General features: G+C 36.6%; 2 protein-coding genes and 1 non-coding gene across 3 annotated transcripts; 2 read left to right on the forward strand and 1 right to left on the reverse strand.

Annotated features, from left to right (window-relative positions):
* Positions 1–1,331: 1,331 nt before the first annotated feature.
* LOC131315326 (uncharacterized) lies at positions 1,332–7,888 on the forward strand. Its single transcript, XM_058344485.1, has 13 exons — positions 1,332–1,557; positions 1,638–1,733; positions 2,656–2,733; positions 3,595–3,675; positions 3,786–4,005; positions 4,089–4,147; positions 4,998–5,047; positions 5,144–5,231; positions 5,318–5,578; positions 5,688–5,780; positions 6,587–6,691; positions 6,803–6,919; positions 7,539–7,888. The coding sequence occupies exons 1-13, from the start codon at positions 1,492–1,494 to the stop codon at positions 7,602–7,604; spliced, it is 1,380 nt and encodes a 459-aa protein (XP_058200468.1). The 5' UTR covers positions 1,332–1,491; the 3' UTR covers positions 7,605–7,888.
* A 702-nt stretch (positions 7,889–8,590) lies between these two features.
* On the reverse strand, positions 8,591–20,164 carry LOC131315330 (probable CoA ligase CCL12). The gene is made up of 14 exons (XM_058344488.1): positions 19,837–20,164; positions 18,797–18,926; positions 18,470–18,729; positions 16,452–16,653; positions 15,155–15,195; positions 14,218–14,346; positions 13,934–14,007; positions 13,626–13,846; positions 13,132–13,226; positions 12,835–13,051; positions 11,897–12,022; positions 11,270–11,368; positions 10,552–10,758; positions 8,591–8,998 (listed from the first exon to the last, which is right to left on the reverse strand). The coding sequence occupies exons 1-14, from the start codon at positions 20,106–20,108 to the stop codon at positions 8,885–8,887; spliced, it is 2,187 nt and encodes a 728-aa protein (XP_058200471.1). The 5' UTR covers positions 20,109–20,164; the 3' UTR covers positions 8,591–8,884.
* Positions 17,755–17,862, forward strand: LOC131315450 (small nucleolar RNA snoR100). The gene has a single exon (XR_009196777.1). It is a non-coding gene; the product is annotated as a small nucleolar RNA snoR100 (small nucleolar RNA).
* Positions 20,165–22,363: the final 2,199 nt, after the last annotated feature.

Raw genomic sequence — 22,363 nt, forward strand, 5'->3', positions numbered from 1 at the left:
GGTGCGATAACATATAAGCGTCTTTTGATAGTATTTGAATTTTTTAGAGTGGTGATTGAAAGCAGAAACGTCAAGTGATACTCCAATCTCTACTTGATTTATTTTCATTGACGAATTAGACTTGTTCATCGACTAATGTAGTATAATATAGGGACGCGACTCACCTCCATACTCCATTCTTTAAAACCTCTCCAAACTTCATTTTGCGGGTCTTACTAGAGTGCCATGATCCAAAATCTGTAAAACCTCTCCAAACTTCATTTTGTGGGTATTATTCGAGCTCCAAAACATTGATCGAAAATCGTCTATTTCTTATTTCCTGCAAAGAAGAATAGAAAAAAGTTCCACCAACTTCTCCTGTTTTGTTGAATGGTAAATATAATTTCAATTCTTGCACCCTATAAAATAAGTTAATATACGTGCAAGTTTATTTCTTCCAATGCAAGCTTATCATGAAAGTCATTCAAAATGACGAAATGGTGATCTTATTGAGTGATTATATTCATTTTCCATCTAGTCTATACGTCAATTGTCTCTCTTTCATGATCAGTTTATATATTTAGTATTTTGTTATGTCTTTGCATTGAAGGGATATGTCTTTGCTTGTATATATAGTATGGACAGATACAATGCGAACTTGGGTGATTGAAGGCTTAGATTTCGAGTTGTGTACCTAAGCCATTTGAAATAAAAGTAGTTGCTAATGTGTTAAAATCAACTTGAACAATAAAAATCCTTAAGATGACTTGTTCAGAGGTTCACCTTTTGAGTATTGTGGAGCTTCCTTATGTGAGCGAGGAGAGATATTGAGTTGGACCCTTATGGAGAAGATGTTTCCTTCGTTTGCAACTCTAACATATAACAAATTACGGATAAAATGTCTCCTTTTGATTGTGATCCAAACATCTACTAACAAACCAACGCTATCTCTTATAAGCCAAGTTGAGTCAATATTGGCAATATAAGGTGTCAAAAAATGGCTACAAATGTAACATAGATGTTCGCAAACAGTGCGAGGCTCGACTTGTTAGCAGACAAGTCAGGTTCGAGCTTGAGTTTTAGAGCTAGTTTAGTAGATGAGTCAAGCTTGAGTTACTTGTAATTCCACTGGTTTATAAAAATCTACCTTATTTGTGGAGGCTCGGGTGGGAAACCAACCAAGTTTAAAAACCTTGATAATACACGAGTCGAGCACAAGCTAGACTAGTCGTTTGGAGCTCCCCGGTCAATGGTTTAAATTGAATCGATTAAAAACATAGTAGTAATGCAAGTATATAATATAAATTGAGGGGGTAAAGTGTAGTTTTCCCTCCATATTATACTATTACAGTACCGGCACCGCCACCACTAAACGGCGGAAAAGGCAAAACGAAGCCACTCACAAGAATCCCCGCTCCACCACCCGAAAACCCTTGCCTTGCCAAATCTCTCTCTCTCTCTCTCTCTCTCTCTCTCTCTCTCTCTCTCTGGGGAGTTGTGGGATTAGGAGGAATGGATTTTCAGGTGGTAGTACTGGCCGGCGGCACTTCAAAGGAACTCATCCCTCTTGTTTCAAATGTTAGTTTCTCCGTTGTTTAATTTTCTTTTTATGTTTTTTTTTCTTGTTGCTTTTTACAATTGAAAGATCCTAACTTCAGGAGGTTCCCAAAGCCCTACTGCCCGTTGCGAATCGCCCCGTTCTGTCTTACGTTCTTGAGCTTCTGGAGCAAAATAATCTCAAGGACCTCATTGTTGTACGCTTCTCTCTCTCTCTCTCTCTCTCTTAAATATATAGAGATATACCTCTATACGTATCCATATGTGTTTATATACTGCACCCTAACTCCTTTTTTGCTCTTATACCCTAGTTGTTTGAAAGGAGAAGAAATTTTATACAAGGATCTGTTTTAGGAAGTTCATTGGACTGATTAATGAGTTCAATAGTAATTTTCGAAATAATTGAGCTTGCAAACTACTGGGACAAGTATTGCATTCTTAGTTAGTTTGGGCTTCTTATTCCGGGTTGGATAGGTCATCAGCAATTACATTCCTATTCCAGCTCCAAATTTAGGAATTATGGGGATGTGGAATCATATTCGCGGTCCTCAATATTCTATCCATTCAAACAGGGCATACTTAATTTTGATATTCTTGTGTGTGCTCGACTATGTTACATGGGCTCGGGTAAAGGTATTGCATGTGAGTATGTGTTTTAAGTGTCTGCTTCATCCCATTTTATCTCGATGACTCGGGGATGTTCCAAAAGATTCTAACGTTGTAGTAGATTTCTTTTATTTTCTGAGATTAATAATGTTTACTAAGGGCCTTGGGGTATTTTATGCCCACAGTAAGAGTTTTGCGCATATTTTGAGGGATCTTTGAATTACCAAATACACTTGCTAGGTGTATGTTCAACTAAAGGGGTCGGACAAAGATGTCACACCCTTGTACGAGCGTTGAGTGTCCGGCATGAGTATTTTATACATTTGGGAGGATCCATGTAACATAGGTGCTCATGTTTCTCTTTAAAATTAAAAATTCTGCCGAGACAAGCCTCTTTTTTTTTTTCAGGCCATAATTTTCTGTTCATATACACAAAATTATTAATATGTGTTTGTGAAAGATTCATTTCTGCGCAAATGCTGGTTATTGACTTTCTTCGTGTATATTGCATAGGTAGTTGAAGGTGAAGATGCAGCTCTTAGAGTTGGTGGTTGGATATCCAGTGCTTATGTTGATCGCCTGCATGTTGAGGTAATTATTCGCAGTACTGGCTAGTTTCTTTTATTCAAACGACTAAAGGCCTTAGGTCTAAACTCCTTCTAACTTAATTTTGTAAGAAATTCAAGAAACTTTGGAAACCTACAAGGTTAAGTAAATGAATTAGTAATACCTCATCCGAGATCCTCTATTGGATATTTTTGAGGTTCTCTTTACCGGCAATGTATTCTATGGGAACAACAAAAAAACCATAAGGTATATACAGACATTCGGCTTGGGGTGGCATGATTATACAATCTTGTTGATTTGACTAATATGGTCAAATATGGTGTAAATAATGGTTTGTGGAACTTACTGAGTAGAATAACTTGTATATGTGTGGATAGACAACAAAGGAGATAAAGTCAAGTTAACTTTACAACTTACAACTAGTGTGATAAAGAAGATGTTCTTTCTCGATGTTCCCATTCATATCAGATAGGGCTGGTCAATGGTATTACTTTATATCATCTAAGTGAAAATTGAGAACCAGCTTGATATTGGCTTATAGAAACACTGCATTTCAGTCCTTGTTTTTTTATCATGCATGGACATTTTTAAGGTATAATACCCATCTTATTTTTTCATATTTAGTTTAGGGGTTTATTTGTGCCTTATTCAGTTATTCTTCACCGGTTAGGGTTTAGAACTGTTTTCCCGCATAACAAATTAAGGAGAGGTGTTAACATTGTAAATGTTGTTCTTAAAACAAGATACAACCTTTTGATTGGTAGATACAAAGACATAAATGGAATAAGATGAAACCATGATACACTACCAAGTTGGTTAGGCACCATGATATTGGCGACACTACTCAGTTTACATCGAGCTTGATTGAAGTTTTAAATTTCGCAGGTAGCTGCAGTCCCTGAGGATGTTGGGACAGCTGGTGCTCTTCGGGCCATTGGTCACCACCTGACTGCTCATGATATCTTGGTTGGAGTTCTCACCTTTCCTGGCATGGATTTTTTACAATTTACTGCTATTGATTTTTTTTGCTTTTGTACTTATCAAAATAATAATAATAATAATTTATGCTTTTGTAGGTTGTGAGTGGTGATCTTGTTTGTGATGTTCCTCCTGGAGCAGTGGCGGCTGCTCATAGACGGCATGATGCTGTGGTTACTGCAATGCTTTGCTCTGCTCCTGTCAGTGGTCCATCAGATTCAGCTTCCTCTGGTGGAAAGGACAAAGCCAAGAAACCAGGACGCTATAATATTATCGGGCTGGATCCCACAAGGCAATTTATGTTGTTCATAGCAGCTGGTTAGGATAGATCCTTATTTGTTTACCCAGTATCTTATCTGTAATATAGAATGTTGTTTATCCCATTGGGTGATTCTTGACAGGAGCGGAGGTTGAGAAAGATGTTAGAGTTCAGAAGAGCATCCTCCGTGCAGTGGGGCAGGTTTGTAAATCTTAGTTGTTAGAAACCCTTCAGTGATTATCATTAATGCACTGATTGTGATGAGGTTCCTCATATTTTGTTTTTTTGTCCCTTGCTAGTAGTACTATTTCTGCAGTTCCTTGCAAACTACGCCCATGAGGCCGCCCTTTTGTGTTATTGTGGAGGAAAACTTCATTCAAAATGTAGCTGGTGAACTGCACTTTTGATGTTCAATGGCTGTCTTTGTATCTATCAAAAAGACACAGATAATTTTGACGATCATTATGTTGAATGACCCGTTTCTCCTTTGTTAACGCGGTTACTTGCATCCTGCCATGCTCTTGCACTAATAGATTTCGTCGTGTATTAGAAAAGGAGGAAAAGTCTGTCATCAGTATGATTTATTGCAGGGTTAATTCCGTGATTGGATGTGGATGTGAATCCTCAAATTTTGGTTTTAGTTCCTTATTACTACTCAATTTGTTTAAGTAGTTCATTGCCAACTATATACCCATGTATATTCAAAGGTGTAGTCAGTGATCTGCATTTCTATCTTCTATGGTTTGTCTTTGTGCCTCATTAATTAGTTTCTTATCCTTCTCTGTCTCTTTACCGTTAAATTTCATTCAGTACAAAAAGAAGATAGAAGTTATAGGAAGAATAGGAGATCCAATGATGGCTAATAATTCTTTGTACCTTCCTTTCCTTGTTGCCTTGCCATTTCTTAGAATTGTTCGTAACTTGTTTGATTAAAACAAAGGATATAGTTTGGAACTAAATTGGAAGGATAATTGTCCAACTTTGAATTCCCTTTAAGTTTACAAACTTCTGCTTGTTTCTTACTTAGGTTCTCTCCTTATCCCCTTTGTAGATGGAAATTCGTGCTGATTTGATGGATGCTCATTTGTATGCTTTCAAGAGGTTTGAGGTTTTGCTCTTTTGCTTCCAAGTGATATTTTACTTCATTCTGAAGTTGTCCTGCTCTATATAGTCCTTATTTCGGCTTGTTGCTCGAAGGTCTGTTCTTCAAGAAATACTTCATCAAAAAGAAACTTTCCACAGCCTAAGGCAGGATGTGCTGCCTTTTCTGGTCAGGAGCCAGCTAGTGAGTTGGATAAGATGGCTGCGTCGTTTCTGCTTTTTAACTTTTACTTGTTTTTATTTTTGTTTAATTTGTCCTCCCCGTAACAGAGATCTGAATTATCATTGGATGGAGCTCAAGCTGAAGAAAACGGGAATGACAAGGCTGCTTCATTAGACAACAAAGTAATGTTGTCTCATCTTATGGCTAATGCATCTTCCCAAAGTTTCCATGAACATGGTGCCATGGGTCCTAATGGTTTTGTTCCCTTTCCAAGGAAAACCCATAAATGTTGTGTTTATATTGCAAGCAAGAGCAAGTATTGTGCACGCTTGAATTCCATTCAAGCTTTCAGTGACATAAATCGAGATGTGAGTTTTATCAGTTTCTGCATTCAGGACTATTGATTGTTTGGTTGGTTTTATTTATTTGTACAACTATGCTCTCACTGGAGGTCACTATCTCTCCCAAGTGTATCAGGTTATAGGAGAGGCAAGTCACCTGTCAGGCTATTCCTTTTCTGCTCATAACAACATCATCCATCCTTCTGCAGTGCTTGGATCAAAAACCACCGTAAGTAACACTCTTCTCATACCTGTTTTCACAGTTATGGAAAACTAATACTTTGTTCCCCAGTTCTTCTTTTCTGTTTTGCTGCTTGTGTAAGTAACACTCTTTTCATACCTGTTTTCATAGTCATGGAAAACTAATACTTCGTTCCCTAGTTTTTTGCTTTTTTGCTGCTTGTAATCGGAAGGGAATGGCCACTTGACACTTGTATTGGTTGCTCTTCTTGATGAATTCTTAAATGACCAAAGGAGGGGGGGAAAAATACTGATTTCGTTGGATTGATTGGATTTGCATTGTATGGATTCATTTTTTTCAGTTTATGAAACTGTAGGAATGTAATTATTGGAGGTAGGTGAATAATTGTCAAGTGGAAGGCAAACAGAGGTAATAACAATGCATTTCGGTAGAACTCATGTATGAATATAGGATACTTGGTGCAAAGATTTCAAATAACCTTAGTCACAAAATTATTTCAAATCCATCAATCGAAAGCTCTCAAAGCCATTCTTGAAGTTTTGACCTATTAAAAAAGGTTATTCATCTACACTTCAATGATAAACAGTAGAGGTTATATTCTAGTTCTTGAATTAGCGATGCTAAATCCATTCATTTCAGACCTGTAAATCCAAATGCAACCTAAGTAATAAGTACTGATTTATAACTTTAATGGTCGTAGCTGTCGATATTCTAATGAAGGTTACGTTTGATAGTGGTGGCTTAAGATTGTCTAGCAGCTGGTACAACTCATTTCATTTTTGGTTTTTTGGTTTTTTCCTTGGTTTGTTGAGTAGGTTGTTTGATTGTTGTAGGTGGGGCCACAATGCATGCTAGGGGAAGGTTCACAAATGGGCGACAAGTGCAGTGTGAAACGATCTGTTCTTGGACGTCACTGCCGGATAGGTTCCAACGTAAAGGTGATGACATTTCACCGCACAAGTATTGAATATGTTTCATGACATTGCTAGTGCTTGACTGTTGGTTAATTTGGGCAAATTGCAAATGCGTTCAATCCCTTGTATGTGCAGGTTGTCAATTCAGTTATTATGGACCACGTCACCATTGGTGATGGTTGTTCGATTCAAGGCTCTGTTATATGCAGTAACGTACAACTCCAAGACCGCGTTGTACTGAAAGATTGTCAGGTTCTCTCTCTCTCTCTCTCTCTCTCTCTCTCTCTCTCTCTCTCTCTCTCTCTCTCTCTCTCTCTCTCTTCGTGATTGTATTCCTGCCCACTGGAAGGGACTGAGCCACTTCTTTTATACTTATCTAAGAAAGAAGGGACTGAGCTAGTTCTTGGCCTAGGATGGCCATGGACCCTTGTTCCAAACTTTTTATATTTACTCTAGGCTTTTGAAATCTTGTTATAATTAGCCTTTTACGTTACCATCATAAATGTATCTATGGGAGCTTTATTTAGATTCTTTTGTTTGGGCTATAGATTTCAGAGTAATTCTATTAGTTGTTATAAGATGGCAGTATAATTCTATTAGTTGTTATAAGATGGCTCACGACTATTTCACATCTTATATTGTAGCATCAATACTGTAAATCGACTTCAGAAAATAGGTATTTCAATTTTTTTTAATGTTGTACTAGTCAGAAACATATTTTTGTTTGTAAAAATTACATCAAGTACTGGTATAATTTATAAAGTTGTTTGAAGCAAGTAAACTGTGACGAAACAACTGGTATAAAGCATAAGTTTTTCTCTCTTATTGTTGTCTGTTTTCATACTACAACTTTCTTTCTGCTTTGTTTCAGGCTGGAGCAGGTTTTGTGGTAAGTGCTGGGAGTGAATACAAGGGGGAATCCTTGGCGAAGAAATGAGGAATTCCAATCTTAACCCTTTGGAATATTTTTGTAGTGAGATCAACGGTTAAACTTGATCTGATAATAAAGAAAATGTTATGATGTTGTTAGTTTGACTTACCCTTGACTGTTGATTTATGGTAGTAGATTGAAGGGTTGTTTTGTGTATATGTTGGTTGTCTGAACTCTACCTCAGTTTTGTAGTATTAGATAAAGAATTACCTCAGCTTAGCTCATAGTGAATTTGTGTACAATACTACTTCATTCAATCACTTGAAAGCAGACAGTAGGTGATTTACTAACTTGTCGAGCTTAGAATGAGACTGCCAATGGAACCAAGAATTTTGCAAAGAGGGTCCATTATGATATCTAATAATATTGACTTAAAACTTTTTACCAATTTGTGGCATCCCTGGAGCCATCACTACCACCCTCTTTTGAAGTTCTACCCAACCTTAAAAATCATTCTCGCATTCCTCATCTGGACAATAATCATACGTATAGAAACGGCTGATTGGAATTGGCTTTTCAAAGTTACATGTCCCGAAAGATCGAACTTTTCTTTATGCAAATGTTCTCACAATACACCCTCTACTCTCAGCATCCTCCCATGGTTCCAATCTTCCAAGCTTTGCGAACCGTGAGGAAAAGAAGAAGAAACACAAGCTCAAGGAGTTCTCCTAATGGTCAAAACTTGGGATTTAAAGATTTGCTCCTTCCAGAGGTCTCATATTTGAAACTTCTTAGGTGCTATCACTCTTTTGGGACAAGTCCAGAGCTTTGCTTTTGTTTTAATTGGAAACCCGGCAAATGGGAATGAAATTGGTCTCCAGGATTAGTCGAGGTGCGTTATCATGGTAGATGCTAAGATATGTTTCATAAATCTGTTCAATATATTGAGAAAAAGTGGCAGGTTTTAACACACAATGACAATTATTAATCACCTAGTTTAAAACGACAAAAACGTTTGGGTATAATACTTGCACTGAACGTATGACCACGTGTTATCAAAACAAAAGCCAGATATACATTGACACAAACAATACATATTAGTTTACATTGCTTGAGAAATTGCTCAATTGTTTTACATCAAATGACAAGAAAAATCATACAATCACTATAAGGATACGTGACTCACCCAACATCATGATATTGAAATTTCACTTATGGATATTGTTGTCGAACCAATTAGATCTCAAAGAACTTTAATCGCATATTGCTCTTGTCATCCATCTCAGAAACTAAATGCAAGATCAACACAAGTAGAAAAACTCCATACTAGGAATGTGGAGTTGCTGTCAAATTTTACTTTGAATGTGAAGATCGCGCGTCAATTGGTCCCTTAGAACTCTCCTAAGTAATTTATTGGAAGGTGTTCGAGGAAACTCTGGGACAATCTTCACGAAGTTCACCTGTTAACCAGCCAAAAAAAAAAACCTCCATAAAAACATGAAACTATTCAGCTGTTCTCCCATGAATTGATTCCGATCATCAGAAATCTTAGTAACTAGCTTAGGTGGCTTTCTAAAAATGTTGGCTTAGTCTGGTATTCGAGAAATAAAGCCAAATACAAAGATCTTTGTCACTCATTTATGTGCACATGGACATACCTCAATATTGGAAACTAAGAGAGAGATAGAGTCCATCAGATTGACACAACTAAATAAAAAGAAACAAAAAACAGAAGCACGAAATGCGAGTCTAGAATTTAATTTACTCAAGTTGGTCCAATCATCGTATATGGACCGTATGATAAATAGAGCATATTTGTTAGCCGGAGAAGTTTTGGAGGATTAAATAAGAAGGGTGGATTAGCTAAGAGAAGCATTTGGTAGAACGGAAGGTTATTGTACACTTGGTTTAGTTGGTAGTTTCGTTTGATTGGGCTGCTGAAATTGGGTAATTGGGGAAGGGGGATTAATTACGGACAGGGTTGGGGTAGCTATAAATAGTTCGGCTGCAGAGGGACTAGTTAGTTCCAGGGATTAAATAGTTCGGGTGTGTGTGCCTACCAAATATCGAATAGTTAGTCTGAATTAGCAAGTCTGAGCAAATAGTCTATCAACAAACAGACCCATATGTAATTAAGCCTTCAATAGGACTCCATATTTATATGTGTACATATTTACCATGTCCAAGTCCTTGACCTTGATTGGAATGAAATGCAGTTTTACTAACAAAACTGGTTGGTAGATAAAAGAGCATTGGTCTTTCATCTTTTTCTGATATTAAACAGCTCTTTAGAGGAAAACCCGTTTTCCACCTAGGGCACAAAACTTCTTGTAAGATCAACAGATTTTTCAATCAACCATTGGATCGTTCGAGTTCCCACCGATACATCCAGGTATGTTGATTATGTATATGGGACTTTTGCTTTATGACATTGTCAAAATGGTTATATGTCTACATCCAGAATTAATGTAGGTTACTAATGACTTAAAACCATTAGAAAACTACAATAAATCTATGGAACAAACAACCATTACGGTTTTAACCAATTCAAAACTAAACCTTAGTTATTTTTTTCACTTATCTGCACTTTCAGATTAAGCTGAAGTCAGAACATCTGCCTTTTCTGCATAATTTCATGTTGCTTTGCATTACCAAGATTTTTCCATGAAAAAAAAAGAAACACTAGTACATAACTTAAGAGGAGCAGGCAAACAATTTCTTTAACTCATTCATATTTGAATGACACAGAAAAACCTGATAAAGTGGTTCCCAAGAAGATGATAATTTATTGGATAATCAGCTCAATAAATCAGCTCAATAATCGTGTCGCCATACCAAAGGAAACTAATGTAAGATAGTATCATGCAATAAAAACAAATACCCTCAACTTCTAATCAACAAGCCAGAAAAGTACCCACCACCAAACAAAGAAACTATACCAACACTAAAACATTAAATAAAAAACAAAAACGAGAAAGGCAATATATATAGGATATTAAAAGGAGGCACAAACCTTAAACAACGGATTAAGATTACTCTGAATGGCTCTTGAAAATAGTATCTTTAGGCTGTCTGGTTCACTGTTAAATTCGTTCTTCAGTACCACAAATATAGCCAACTGTTCTGGACCACCAATTGCTGGTGTGACACTGACAGCAGCAGTTTCCAATATACTTTCATCAGCTCGGTCACACACACGCTCAATTTCTACTGAGCTCGTCTGCAAATAAATGTAAATCGCTATTAGTTTTCTGGTTTCAGACATTACTCCAAGCTAAAGGACAGAAAATGTTGCAATGATGAACAAATTCAAGGCTTCAAGCTCATTCAAAATTCAATAACCATGCCAAGAGCTTCTTAGGGTTAAAAGTTAGGGGATATTTTCATTTAGTAGAAAAGGGGTGATTAGTGATTCAGTGGGAAAACTCAGCATACTAACTCTAGGTTGGGGATTCAAGTACGAGAACAGCCACTTTGTGTGTTGAATAGCAAAGATTTGGTCTGTACTCAATCTATCCCTCTGATACACCCCTTAGATGGTACTAACTGGGTGCACTCCTTGAGAAACCAAGAGGTCGTATGCTTTTCAAATTATTAGAAAGAGTGAGTTTGGGTTGTTTGACGAAATAGGCTGATGGCAAGTACCAGAAACATCAGCTTTTGATATAGCAACACCACACCATAAGGAAGAGAGAGGAATAGAAATATAGAATTATAAGAGAGTGTCGTACCTTTATGCCACCGAGGTTCATAGTGTCATCAGCCCTACCCTGTACAGTGAAATAGCCACCAGCAGTTCTCTTGATGATGTCTCCATGTCTCCTTAGTTTCTGTGAGTAGCAATCAAGTTAGAACGGATACTAACATTGTGTACCAACTCATAGCATTAGCATCACCCGGAATACAGATCGTTGTTCACTAATTATATCTGGACAACACTTCAATGTTATGCACCCAGAACGCACACCCTCCTATGTAAACCAATAATGTCTAAGTTTCAACCGAGTTCTGTAATGTAATTTGAGTGTCTTTCACCCTTCCATTCCGGAGAACAGTGAACATTTTAAGATATGAAATTAAAGAGGCCCACATTAATATTAAGGTTGTACTTTCAATAAATTATCCCTCTTACAAAACTGTCACTAGTTTTCCGTGGCCCTAAATACCCCTTCTTAACCTGAAAATGCAGGGGCTATATATTTTTACAACTGTCTCAGGTAACAAGAAGTTTCTCCATGAAGCATGTAATGCCTTCTGGAATGGGATTTCATAAATGCAGTGCTTAATGTGAATTGAACTTGCTTGAAAAATAGTTATGAATAAGAACTCAGAGCAAGGTAACTTGATATCATGCATACCATTCCTTTGTACATGGGCATTCCTTTGAAGTAAACTTCCTCATGATCAGCGTTAAGCAATCTATCAGTAGCACCCATGTTTAGAGGAAATAAACCCACTTCACCAACACAAACTTGATCATTCGGCTGCCAGAGTAGTCAGAAAGTATCAATCAAATGCAAATGCTGGAATCTCCAAATTGACAATCTACTAGATGGAACTTGTGTTGATGGTTAAGTATTTATATCAGCTAGTGTACCACTACCATTGCAACCAGTCACTGTCATCACAGCCATAGCAGGGAAGGCAGGGGCGACTCTGAGTCGGGTAACGGGGTCAATTGACCCTATCAGATTTTAAAGACTAACGACATATATATTGTGCTCAATAATTCTGGATGAATTTGCTCCTCTGACACATTACACTAAATCAAGAAGTATGTAAAAATAGGAGATGGGGGTCAGCCTAGACTTCGTGTATCGCTTGAGTTGAAAAGAACTATTTTGGTCTAATATGGAGTCAATCTAATGAACAAACCAAAACAAATCAAGCTAGGAATTAGTTATTTCGGCAAACGAAAATTTGAGCACCTGTGATTGGAGCCTCATGCAGTTTTTCACCCCCTGGCTTTTGGAAACTAGCAGATAACCCGCCGTATGTTTTGTGGAGTAAAGCGCCCCACTAATTAAAATGCATTAAACATAAATATTTTCAAATCTTCCAATTTCTGACTTGTTGGAAAATTAAAATTTATATGGTCCCACTGGACAAAAATCATGGAGTCACTAATGACGGAAGGTATAGTGCACTGCAAGTGAAATATCAGACATATCCCCAACTCAGGGAGAAAGGCTAGTAGCAAGCCTCCAGTCCATGTGTGACTTCGGTGACAAAATCTTGATCACAATTACTTATCAACAAGCTCAAATTATTCGGAAAAATGATAGAAAATTCTTACATAGGGAACCCCATCTTCACCAAGGATGACAAAGCCTATTGTCATTGACGCGGTACTAAATGCTCCAAAAGCTTGTGGTTGCAAAAGACTTCCTTGGATGTAGGATGACGCGAGCTCTGTGCCACCACAACATTCAAGAATGGGATTGTAGTAAGCCCTCGCAGAAAGCCAAAGGTCATCATCGATATTAGAGGCTTCTCCAGTAGAAGCAAATGACCTGCACATAGTTATATTCAACTCCATGTGTCTAACGAGTTGATGCAATGAGGAATTTTTGAAAATGAAATAGAGGATTACGTAATTTTTGTCCAATCTAAGCCTTCCATACAAAGTGTATTTTTCCAAGTCTTGACTAAGCTTGGGACTGTTCCCAAATTAGTAACACCTGCATCCTGAACTTACACAGCAAACAAAAAGCTGGTATTTGTATAGCAAGTGTAAATTAGTTAAATGCAAAATAGAATCGAGTTATACTCTATGGCATCTACTCGATCGAAAAAAGAAATAAAAGATCTGTTCACCAAACCAGAAAAACTCTAGAAGTTTTGATCAAGGATTCATAGTTTCTTATGTTTCCTATGTTGTCTATTAGCACGGTAAAGCATGCAGTAATCTTCTGTTTATAACCATTGTCCCAATAGAAAGGAATTCAAAATGCTCAAGGAACATACCATAAAAGGAAATAATTTATTCCCCAAGTTCAAAAGACACTTAATGGCCTTTAAGTAGCTTAAACAGTAAACGACTAGAGGTTTCGAGATGAACATAAAGGATAAAGGGCATTAGGGAACCTGAACAAATTTTCCAAAACCGCGGCCAAGAGGAGATCCGTTATAAAGAGCAAGAGTTGCCCCATTTAAAAAGCAACCATAGATCAAACTTGGCCCCATCACCCATCCAAGATTTGTGGGCCAGCAGAAGACATCGCCAGGTTGAAGATTACCATGTGCCCAACAATCACCAGCAGTTCTCATCGGAGATAGATGAGTCCATGGTATAGCTTTTGGATCACCTGATAAAGAGATATCAGTTATACAATCAATGGATAAGAAAACCCCACAATTAACTGCCAAAAAAGTGGTCAAAACAATGAATTGACCTGTAGTTCCGGATGAGAAGAGTATGTTGGTTGTTGAATCTATTGGTAGATAGACAGGAGAATAGGAATTTGGTCTGGAAAAAAAGGAAAAATATTGTTAAACCAACGTCTCTAAGCAAGTTGGACAACAAATTTAATAAGAAACTGTGAGAAAATCAGATACCCATTGGGATTGCAATATAGGCACCCTTTTGTTTCCTCCCCCCCACCCCCCCGGAATTACAGGCCCTTTAGTTGGAAAAGAAACAAATACAAAAATCGGACAATAAAGGTGTTTACATTACCTAGGAAGGTGATTAACTCTGGAAACAAAATCTTTCCATGATAAGTCTTGTTTCCTTAATGGAACACTCATATCCTTTCCAGATGCATGAATGACAATAGCTTTAGGTGGATTGGCGTCTACTACTCGACTGCATGGAGAAAGACAAACGGCTATAATTATTCTAGGAGTGCATTTAGAAGCATGTCTTTTGCAATTTAAAAGGTAAGTTAAAGGAAATCATTCTATCAGGGCTTAGGACAATAGCCAGAGCTTCAGTAATGAGTTCTTCTAGGTGAATCTACCGGCAATGTTATTGCTGTTTGGCTGGTTGTCGCAGCAAAAGGCCTTTTCACACAAATGAAACTTCAACTAACTTGGTCCAAAAACCTCTTCTTTGTTTGTGAAAAGTTTGTTTGGGGAGTTTGCCAATGAGGCTATATCCAGTGAATGATATAATTTGGAGCTTTGGGAAAATCCAAAAAGATTCTATAAGTCCTCCTCCACTCCCCTTCCCAAGACTTCTGATCCATAATCATTCAACTTTGTAGCCAAACATACATTCGTGCTCCAAAGGGAGTTTTGAAGCTCAAAGGTTCTTTGACAGGTTAAGAAGCTGCGCCAAGCAATCCTTTTCTCTCAATTTTATTCGGTTTCTCACCTCTCTTCCTTTACGTAAGAGAAGAAGCTAACAGCCAGTGGTCTCAATGGTTCCTACTCATCCCTGAGCCATGGGGGGACCTAAAAAAATTAAATGTTGTTGCCTACACCATTTTACTTCAAAAGTAGGCAATATGAATCCCAATTCCCAATACTTCTCCACATCAGAGCATGTTTCACCTACAAACACGAGCTCTATGGCATATGAGAAAAGAAAAGCGACATCGATACAGATTTCAAAAATAGAGTAATGCATGCCCGTATTTCCTTAAATAACTTGTCATGAGTGTAATCCTTACCTGTACAAAGGAAATTCCCGCCCCCCTCGTACTATAAAATCCTGAATTCAAAATCAAGGAATAACCAATTCCAAAATAAAAAACCAGGACATAACAAACTCAGAGATTCATTAAAGACTTAGTGGAATTCAATCAGCCATAATCGTAAAGCAAACATAATAGGTACAATTCAAATTATCTAATTTGGGAAATTTCCGTTGTATGTAATGATTAAGTATGGCAGATATCTTTTACTAGGGCTATGTAGTATTACTGTATGGTCACATGTACTTGTATTGGTAATAAGTTTTTGAAAATATCAGCAACAGAAAATTAACAACTTAGAAGATGACAAACACAAAGAAAGGTAATAATATTATTCTACAGAGACTTTAAACCAAAACAACACAAAACAAAACAAAAAAGAAAGGAAGAAACAATAGGAATCAAATAAAAAAATAGTAAAAAGAAGGTATTTTAAAACTTCTGCAAAAGAACAACATGTGGATGGCCAAGAAGTTCTTCATCAACTGATGAACTAAACAGCTAGAAAGGCAATTCAAATACAAAATCATAACTAAGAGAGCGAATCATGTACAAGAGAGTACATCTAATATTGTTCCAGAGAATAGGAAGTATAAAGGGATAGCTTTTAAAACTGGGTAACGATTAACAAGAGATCAAGGAACCAGGACCTTGTATACCTTCCCTCTCAGTATCACTCCAACCTATTTAAATTGTCTATAACTATTTTAAGACAAAAGCTCCTCGCATTCTCTTGAATTGAAAATGACGATTCGCTTCCGCTGATTTTCACTGTTCTTTTCCTGGCACCAACACAAGCAACTGAAAATCACCCACATACTTCTCAACTGTATTTGCTATTGTAATAATGAGACAGCCATCACTTAATTAAAGACTATTTGGATGATACATTATTAGTACAATATGGTGCAAGAACTCAGTGTCTGGAAATCATTAACATCCAAAAATGCGATACAAATGCATAAACATGCATAGGAGTTTTACCTGTTTGAATTCATGCCTGGAAATCATAAACTCAGTGTCTGGAACTCATGTAGTTTCCTATTAGCTAGAGTCATAATACTTTTTTCAGTGTTTTTCCTCACTTCTACGCATCTCAAGTTATCCTTGGTATAATGTTGAATGTAGAAACCATTCACAAGGCAGATGAGCCCGCCGCCTTAGTGACAATGTATGCCAGAGAAATGGAAAAATTGGTCATGAATGGGCGAAAATTGCCAACTACCTGTTTTGCTATCTAATCCTTATATAAAAGGTTATATAAGTAAATCACCTGAGTAAAGATAGCCTTTGATTTAGACATGCGTAAGCGAGTTGCAATTTCCTTTGCAGCAAAGCTGTCAGGTATTGATACAACAACTAATCCTGCTAGTACAATTGCCAGGTATATAATGACTGCATTTACTGTCATGGGCATATCAATTGCGATTGCATCTCCCTTTGAGAATATTGTGTCCAGTGCATTTGCCACTAACCTGTTTGGCACATTTAAAAGAAAGGGGTAAGGACAATGTACCCTAAAAAAAGGGTACAGCGGCGTTTGAAAGTGGATTTTTTTTTTTGGAAATTGTTACCTTCTGGATGTTTCAGTTTTATTTGTTTCCCAAGTGTCTTCTGTAACATGTCTATGAATTGTATAATAAACAACAAAATTAAAATGCATTTTTTCGGCGAAAAAATAACCTCTGGTTCTTTTTCTTTTATAAGCATCAATCATCTCTGACTATTCATAGAAAGAAACGGATGACTTCCACAACTGGTTAGTGGTGCCAAAAGGTCAGATTTTGTAGCTCTCAAACAATACAACAATCAAAACACAACAGAAACTAATAAAGCAAAGAATCCACGCATTAGAGCTCTTTGCTACACAAGGTTACATGGACTCATGTAACCGAAGTCGGGTGCAGATGCGTAACTCGGGGTGACACATCAAACCCTGTTCCAAGCATACGTTGAATTAACAAAAAGTTGATCCTATGTTTAACGATTTTATCCTAGTTGGTAGGATAAAAGGGTGTTTTATATAAGAAAAAATGTAAACATTCAACTACTCTTTGATATCAAGTACGACAATGCTAAATACAACTAACTATATAGCAAGTCTTGGATGGGAAGCATCAGATACGTATTACACACCTAAGAAGCACGGACACTTAAAAGGAGGCGGCATGTCCGTGTCCGACACATGTCCAATACTCTTTTTCTCATGTCCAATGTCCATATTAGAAAATGAAAATCTGAATTCGGAAATGTGTCTGACACTCTTTAGACAATGTTTTGACACCTCTTTGGCGTCTATGACTAAGAAATAAATAAGTGATCGACATTCTTAGACACTTGCTAACATGTGACTATGAAAAATATCGAAATTTGACATTGTTAAGTATATTCCTAACAGTGCCCATGTCTTATTTTTTAAGATTTCTTGAGTCTCATGTCAACTGAATTTTTCATAACTTACTGTATCTTCTGATCTATTATATAATTTGGGATGTGCACTGATGGTGATGTGTGTGTGTGTGTGTGTATATATATTCATATAAATATTTATTGTGCATACTGATGCTCTAGACTATCAATGAAGGAAGCATGGTAATGTGCACATAAATTGATTTGGGTCTCTAGGCCTGCCCTCTCTGATGCCATTTGGCTTTGATTTGGGGGCATGGTTTTACAACAAAACGTCCTTGTAGCTCCTTGGTTCTTGGAGGTTGAGGGGGGCCACTGTTTTAGTGGTATTATGAGAGTAGCCACTTTGTGCATATATTGCTAAAGGTTACGTCTGTCTCCAAACATCTCCCGCCCATACCCCCAATGATTGGGGACTAAATGGGTTATGTTATGTTGTTGTTGTTGTATTCATATATATAATTTACAGTATCCTCAACCTGTCCGTGATCTACATTTTGGAAAAATAACATATCCGTGTGTCCGTGTCGTATTCATGTCTCCTGGCTGTATCCATGCTTCTTAGTTACATACCCCTATCCATGTGCGTAGTGTCCAACAAGGGTATTGATTTTTCTTAAAGACTTCATTTATCACTCTAAAAAAGTCATGCAACTGGTTGCAGTATAGCCTCAAGCATTTTGATGAAGAGAATGGTACAAACACGTAACACACATTATTTGCTCTGGACTTCTTTCGATATCACCTGATTAACATGGAAATCATCATTACTCTATCTAAACCAGAAGGGTCAAATCAGCAGGACACAAACATATCATGCAAATCCATGAAACAAAATAACGTTCGGCGTAGTGGAGACAGCGGAAATAAACAAAAGCATACATTACTTGCTCTCGGAACTCTTTCAATGTCATCTGATTAACTTGGAAATCATCAAAACCTTCATCTCTCCATACAATGGCCAAACTGTTGTCCTGCTTTCTTAGATAGTCGCTTGACAATAAACAACACTCAGCAATATTCAAAACTGCACCCGGAAGCCATGTTCCCCCATGTTTTGATTTGTCAGAAGTATCTAGAATGCCCTTTGGGGCTTCACGAAATTGAATTGAAAGCTCTTTGAGTATAAGCGACCAATAAACCTGAAAATCATTTATGATATTAGTTCAAAAGCCATTACAGGCTGTACACATATAAAGAAGGATATACCTCAGGGTTCTCACAAGAGAACTTTTGAAATAGTCTAAAACTTGTTACAGGGTCCTTGTATGATGCTCCTAGAAGCTTTGAACCATGAGTTTCCATGAGGCGGCCCAAGTTTGTGCATTTGGCTTGATATCTGACAAGTAATAGATAACAGGATCAGTTGGAAGCAGAGATCAAATACAAAAACTTAACTCCATTAGTAAACATGACAGATAGCAACAGCCGACCTCAAAACTCCCAACACAAGACAGTCATATTGCACAAAATCAACATTGTGATGAGGTCCTTGGGGAATATATGTCATGCAAAAGATTTCAAAAGGAGATTAAATCTAGCTATTCGTTGCTTATATAACAAACTTCAAGATTGAATCTTTGATGATCATAGAACTAATATTGTTAAAAAAAATGACAATAGTAGTGGTAAAATTTATCAGGCAGTACTTTATACGATAGAGGATCCGAATTGGAGGTGTCAAAAGGGAAATGTGGAAGTCCAAATAGAACATCACATGGATCAAGAACGTCCCATCATCATAGAATAGAGCTTTTCTTCTTTTGTACTGTTGGTCTGGGTAGAGCTTTGGTTAGATATGATGTCTAGATGATTTACAGTATTTCTTTGGCTTCCACTCCTGCGTATATGGATGGCACTGGTGTGGTGCCACTTCTATTTATGACAAAGAAAGATAAACAGAGTTTATAGCTTTAGATTAGTTCCTCCACATAGCCTTGCGTATACTTAGCTAGAGAACACTAAGAAAGAGAGGAGAAAGCCATCCGTATCAATAGGCTGGCCTAAAGGCAAGAACAGTTTTATATGAGCTAAGAATGAGAAGGAGCTCGATTCTTTGAATCCCTCCTCCCCCACAAATGGAACGAAAGGAAAGGACCTTTCACTCTAAGGACTGGATTTCCAAGAACACGAATCTTTTGACAACGTTGGGAATGGCTTACAACACTCCTGGGCTTAAAACATTTTACGTTCCAGAATCCAAACCAATAGAGAGAGAGAGAGAGAGAGAGAGAGAGAGAGAGGAGTACAGTGTAGGAAACCAATAGAGAGGAGGCCCATTGGCAGTCTCATCGTAGCCAGCGTAGACCGAGTAGTACACGAGCTGGTGGACCGGGTGTGGGTGCGACGGTCGGAGCAACCGTCGAGCCGTGATCTCCCGCCATAACTCCCTCGGGTCCCGGCCACCACCAGTTCGACCAATTGCCTCTCTGAGGCCTTTCTCGATCACCTTGGCCTCTTCCACATCCAACCCAGCTTTCACCAGCTCTTCCACTCCAACTTCGTCAATCCCGCTTCCCATTCTCTCTCTCTCTCTCTCTCAAGAAATTGGAGTATAAGAAACAAAATGCAGTGTAGTTTGTAGTAAAGTCTCCCTCCGTTCCCATATGTTTGTTCGGTCCGCAAAATGAGACCGTAAAAATAATATAATATTTATAAAAAAAATCAAAATTTTTTCAACAATTTATTAGATATCGATGAATTCTTTTAATTTATGAAAAAAATTTAAATTTTTTCTTAAAAGAAGTACATTATTTTTTAGTCTTCGTTTTACAGACTGGATAAACAATTTGGAACGAAGAGAGTATATAAAAGGAGTAATTATATACCCCTCCGTGCCAAATTTTTTCCCTCATCTTTGGCATGCCTGTCGCTTTTACTAATTTGGGAATTCATTTTCACACCCTTTTTTTATATCAACTATTTTTTTTTGACTTTAGCAAAAAAAAAAATATACAATTTCAAGGATAAATTACGGGCCAGTTCAAAAACTACCCAATTCCAATTAAGGAGTATGATCCATTTCTGTAATTTATTCCAATTTCAACACTAAAAAACAAAAAAAAAAGGTGTGAATATTAAGAAGGAGAGTGTATAAATTACTCCTTTTTTATTTATTTATATCTTCCAAATATCTTTTATGAAATAAAATACTTATTTGAAAAATATTATATTATATATTATAAAATATATCAAATTTTCGAGATGTGCAGAATTGCAGGAGTGGACAAAAAATTGAGACGAAAATATATACCACTTTACATTTTTTGTTTGTGATTTTAACAAATCAGATAGCTATACATTTAGAAAGTGAGACATCAACGTATATTTGTACTGGGCTATTGAGGGGGGAAAAAAAAACACTGTATTTTATGATAATCAATCGCCAAAAATGCATATAGGTGATTTGATATCTAATAATAAGGCCCCTTTCGGTTAAATAAGTTAACTGGCTTATTTTTTTGTTCTTATTCAATTTTTTTTTGTATTCGTTAATTTTTTGAAAATTATTGCATCGTCATGACGAGAGAAATCTAAAAAGTAAAAAATTATGATCGAAATTCTTTTTTTAATAAAGACAAAAAAAATTAGCTTATTGGCTTATTTTTGTCTTTATTCAAAAAAATTATGTTTCGATTGTAATTTTTTACTTTTTAGATTCCTCTTGTCATGACGATGCAATAATCTCTAAAAAATTGACAAAAAACTAATAAATACGAAAAAATTTAAATAAAAACAAAAAAAATAAACCAATTGACTTATTTAGCTGAACAGGGCCTAAGTCAAAAGGGAATTGGAGGGTCACACGATCAAACCGATTAGCAGAGGCGATTTTAACTTGTTCTTTTTCCCTTGTGATGGTGGGATTTCAACTACTAAGGCCCTGTTCCAGAAACCTTCTTAAAAAATAAGCAGCTTATTTCACATTTTCAAACTAAAAAATAATGTAAATGAAAAATAATTTTTCAATTTTTTTTGCATCGTATAAAAGATTTCATCGAGATCTTTCAAATAAGATCCATATTGCATATTTTTAGATTTCAATAAAACTATAATTTTTTAGCTTGAAATTGCCTTTTTAAAAAATAAAAACTTTTTTTCGTTTGCGGAACGGACTCTAACATATATTAAAACTAGAAGGCGTACAAATGTATAAATTAATAGGACTATTGTGCAAATGCTGTCAATGTCATGAAGTAATCATGACAATTCAGTTGTTAATATAGTTGTACTGACATTTAGCCCTTTTATATTCAAAAAATATTTTCCCCCTTTCTATCAGATTTTCTAATTCAGCTCTATCCGAGAATATTCATTTGAGATAGTCCCTTTTCAATAAAATTCTTATTTTTTAAGTACTTATTTTTCATTTTTTACAGGATTAGTCGGTCTCTAACAATATATCACATTTAATTCAAAAAATAAATACTTATTTTTTTCTTAGTGAAACGAGACTTAAATTGACTTTTTCACTTGAAAGTCGAGGGACACTGGTAGCATTTGTCATGCATGACCTATGAGCCATTTAAGTGGGAAGTAGATTGTATTTACCAAAAAAAGAAAGAAGAAGTGAGAAGTAGATTGTATTTACCAAAAAGAAGAAGAAGTGGGAAGTAGATTTAGTTCTTTGTCTCTTCAAATATTAAGCTACTCCAATTTTTTAGGGGGTTGTGGGTAAGCCCTTACACAAGGTAATCATTGGTATATGAGCACAAATGCGATTCAACTAGTTTAAAAAAACAAAAAACAAAAAAAAAATAATTGTGTAAAATACTT

This window comes from Rhododendron vialii, chromosome 13a (genome assembly GCF_030253575.1).
Source record: "Rhododendron vialii isolate Sample 1 chromosome 13a, ASM3025357v1".
In the NCBI taxonomy this organism is placed as follows: Eukaryota; Viridiplantae; Streptophyta; class Magnoliopsida; order Ericales; family Ericaceae; genus Rhododendron; species Rhododendron vialii.

Bases quoted from the DNA above. Each gene is read 5' to 3' on its own strand.
- LOC131315326 (XM_058344485.1), top strand. From the start codon at position 1,492: ATGGATTTTCAGGTGGTAGTACTGGCCGGCGGCACTTCAAAGGAACTC. The intron at 2,734-3,594 runs GTAATTATTCGC...TAAATTTCGCAG, and splicing joins TTGATCGCCTGCATGTTGAG to GTAGCTGCAGTCCCTGAGGA. The intron at 6,692-6,802 runs GTGATGACATTT...TTGTATGTGCAG, and splicing joins GGATAGGTTCCAACGTAAAG to GTTGTCAATTCAGTTATTAT.
- LOC131315330 (XM_058344488.1), bottom strand. From the start codon at position 20,108: ATGGGAAGCGGGATTGACGAAGTTGGAGTGGAAGAGCTGGTGAAAGCT. The intron at 16,654-18,469 runs GTATGCTTTTGT...TGTGCCAAACAG, and splicing joins GAGTTCCGAGAGCAAGTAAT to GTTAGTGGCAAATGCACTGG. The intron at 13,227-13,625 runs GTTCCCTAATGC...GTGTAAGTTCAG, and splicing joins GTTTTGGAAAATTTGTTCAG to GATGCAGGTGTTACTAATTT.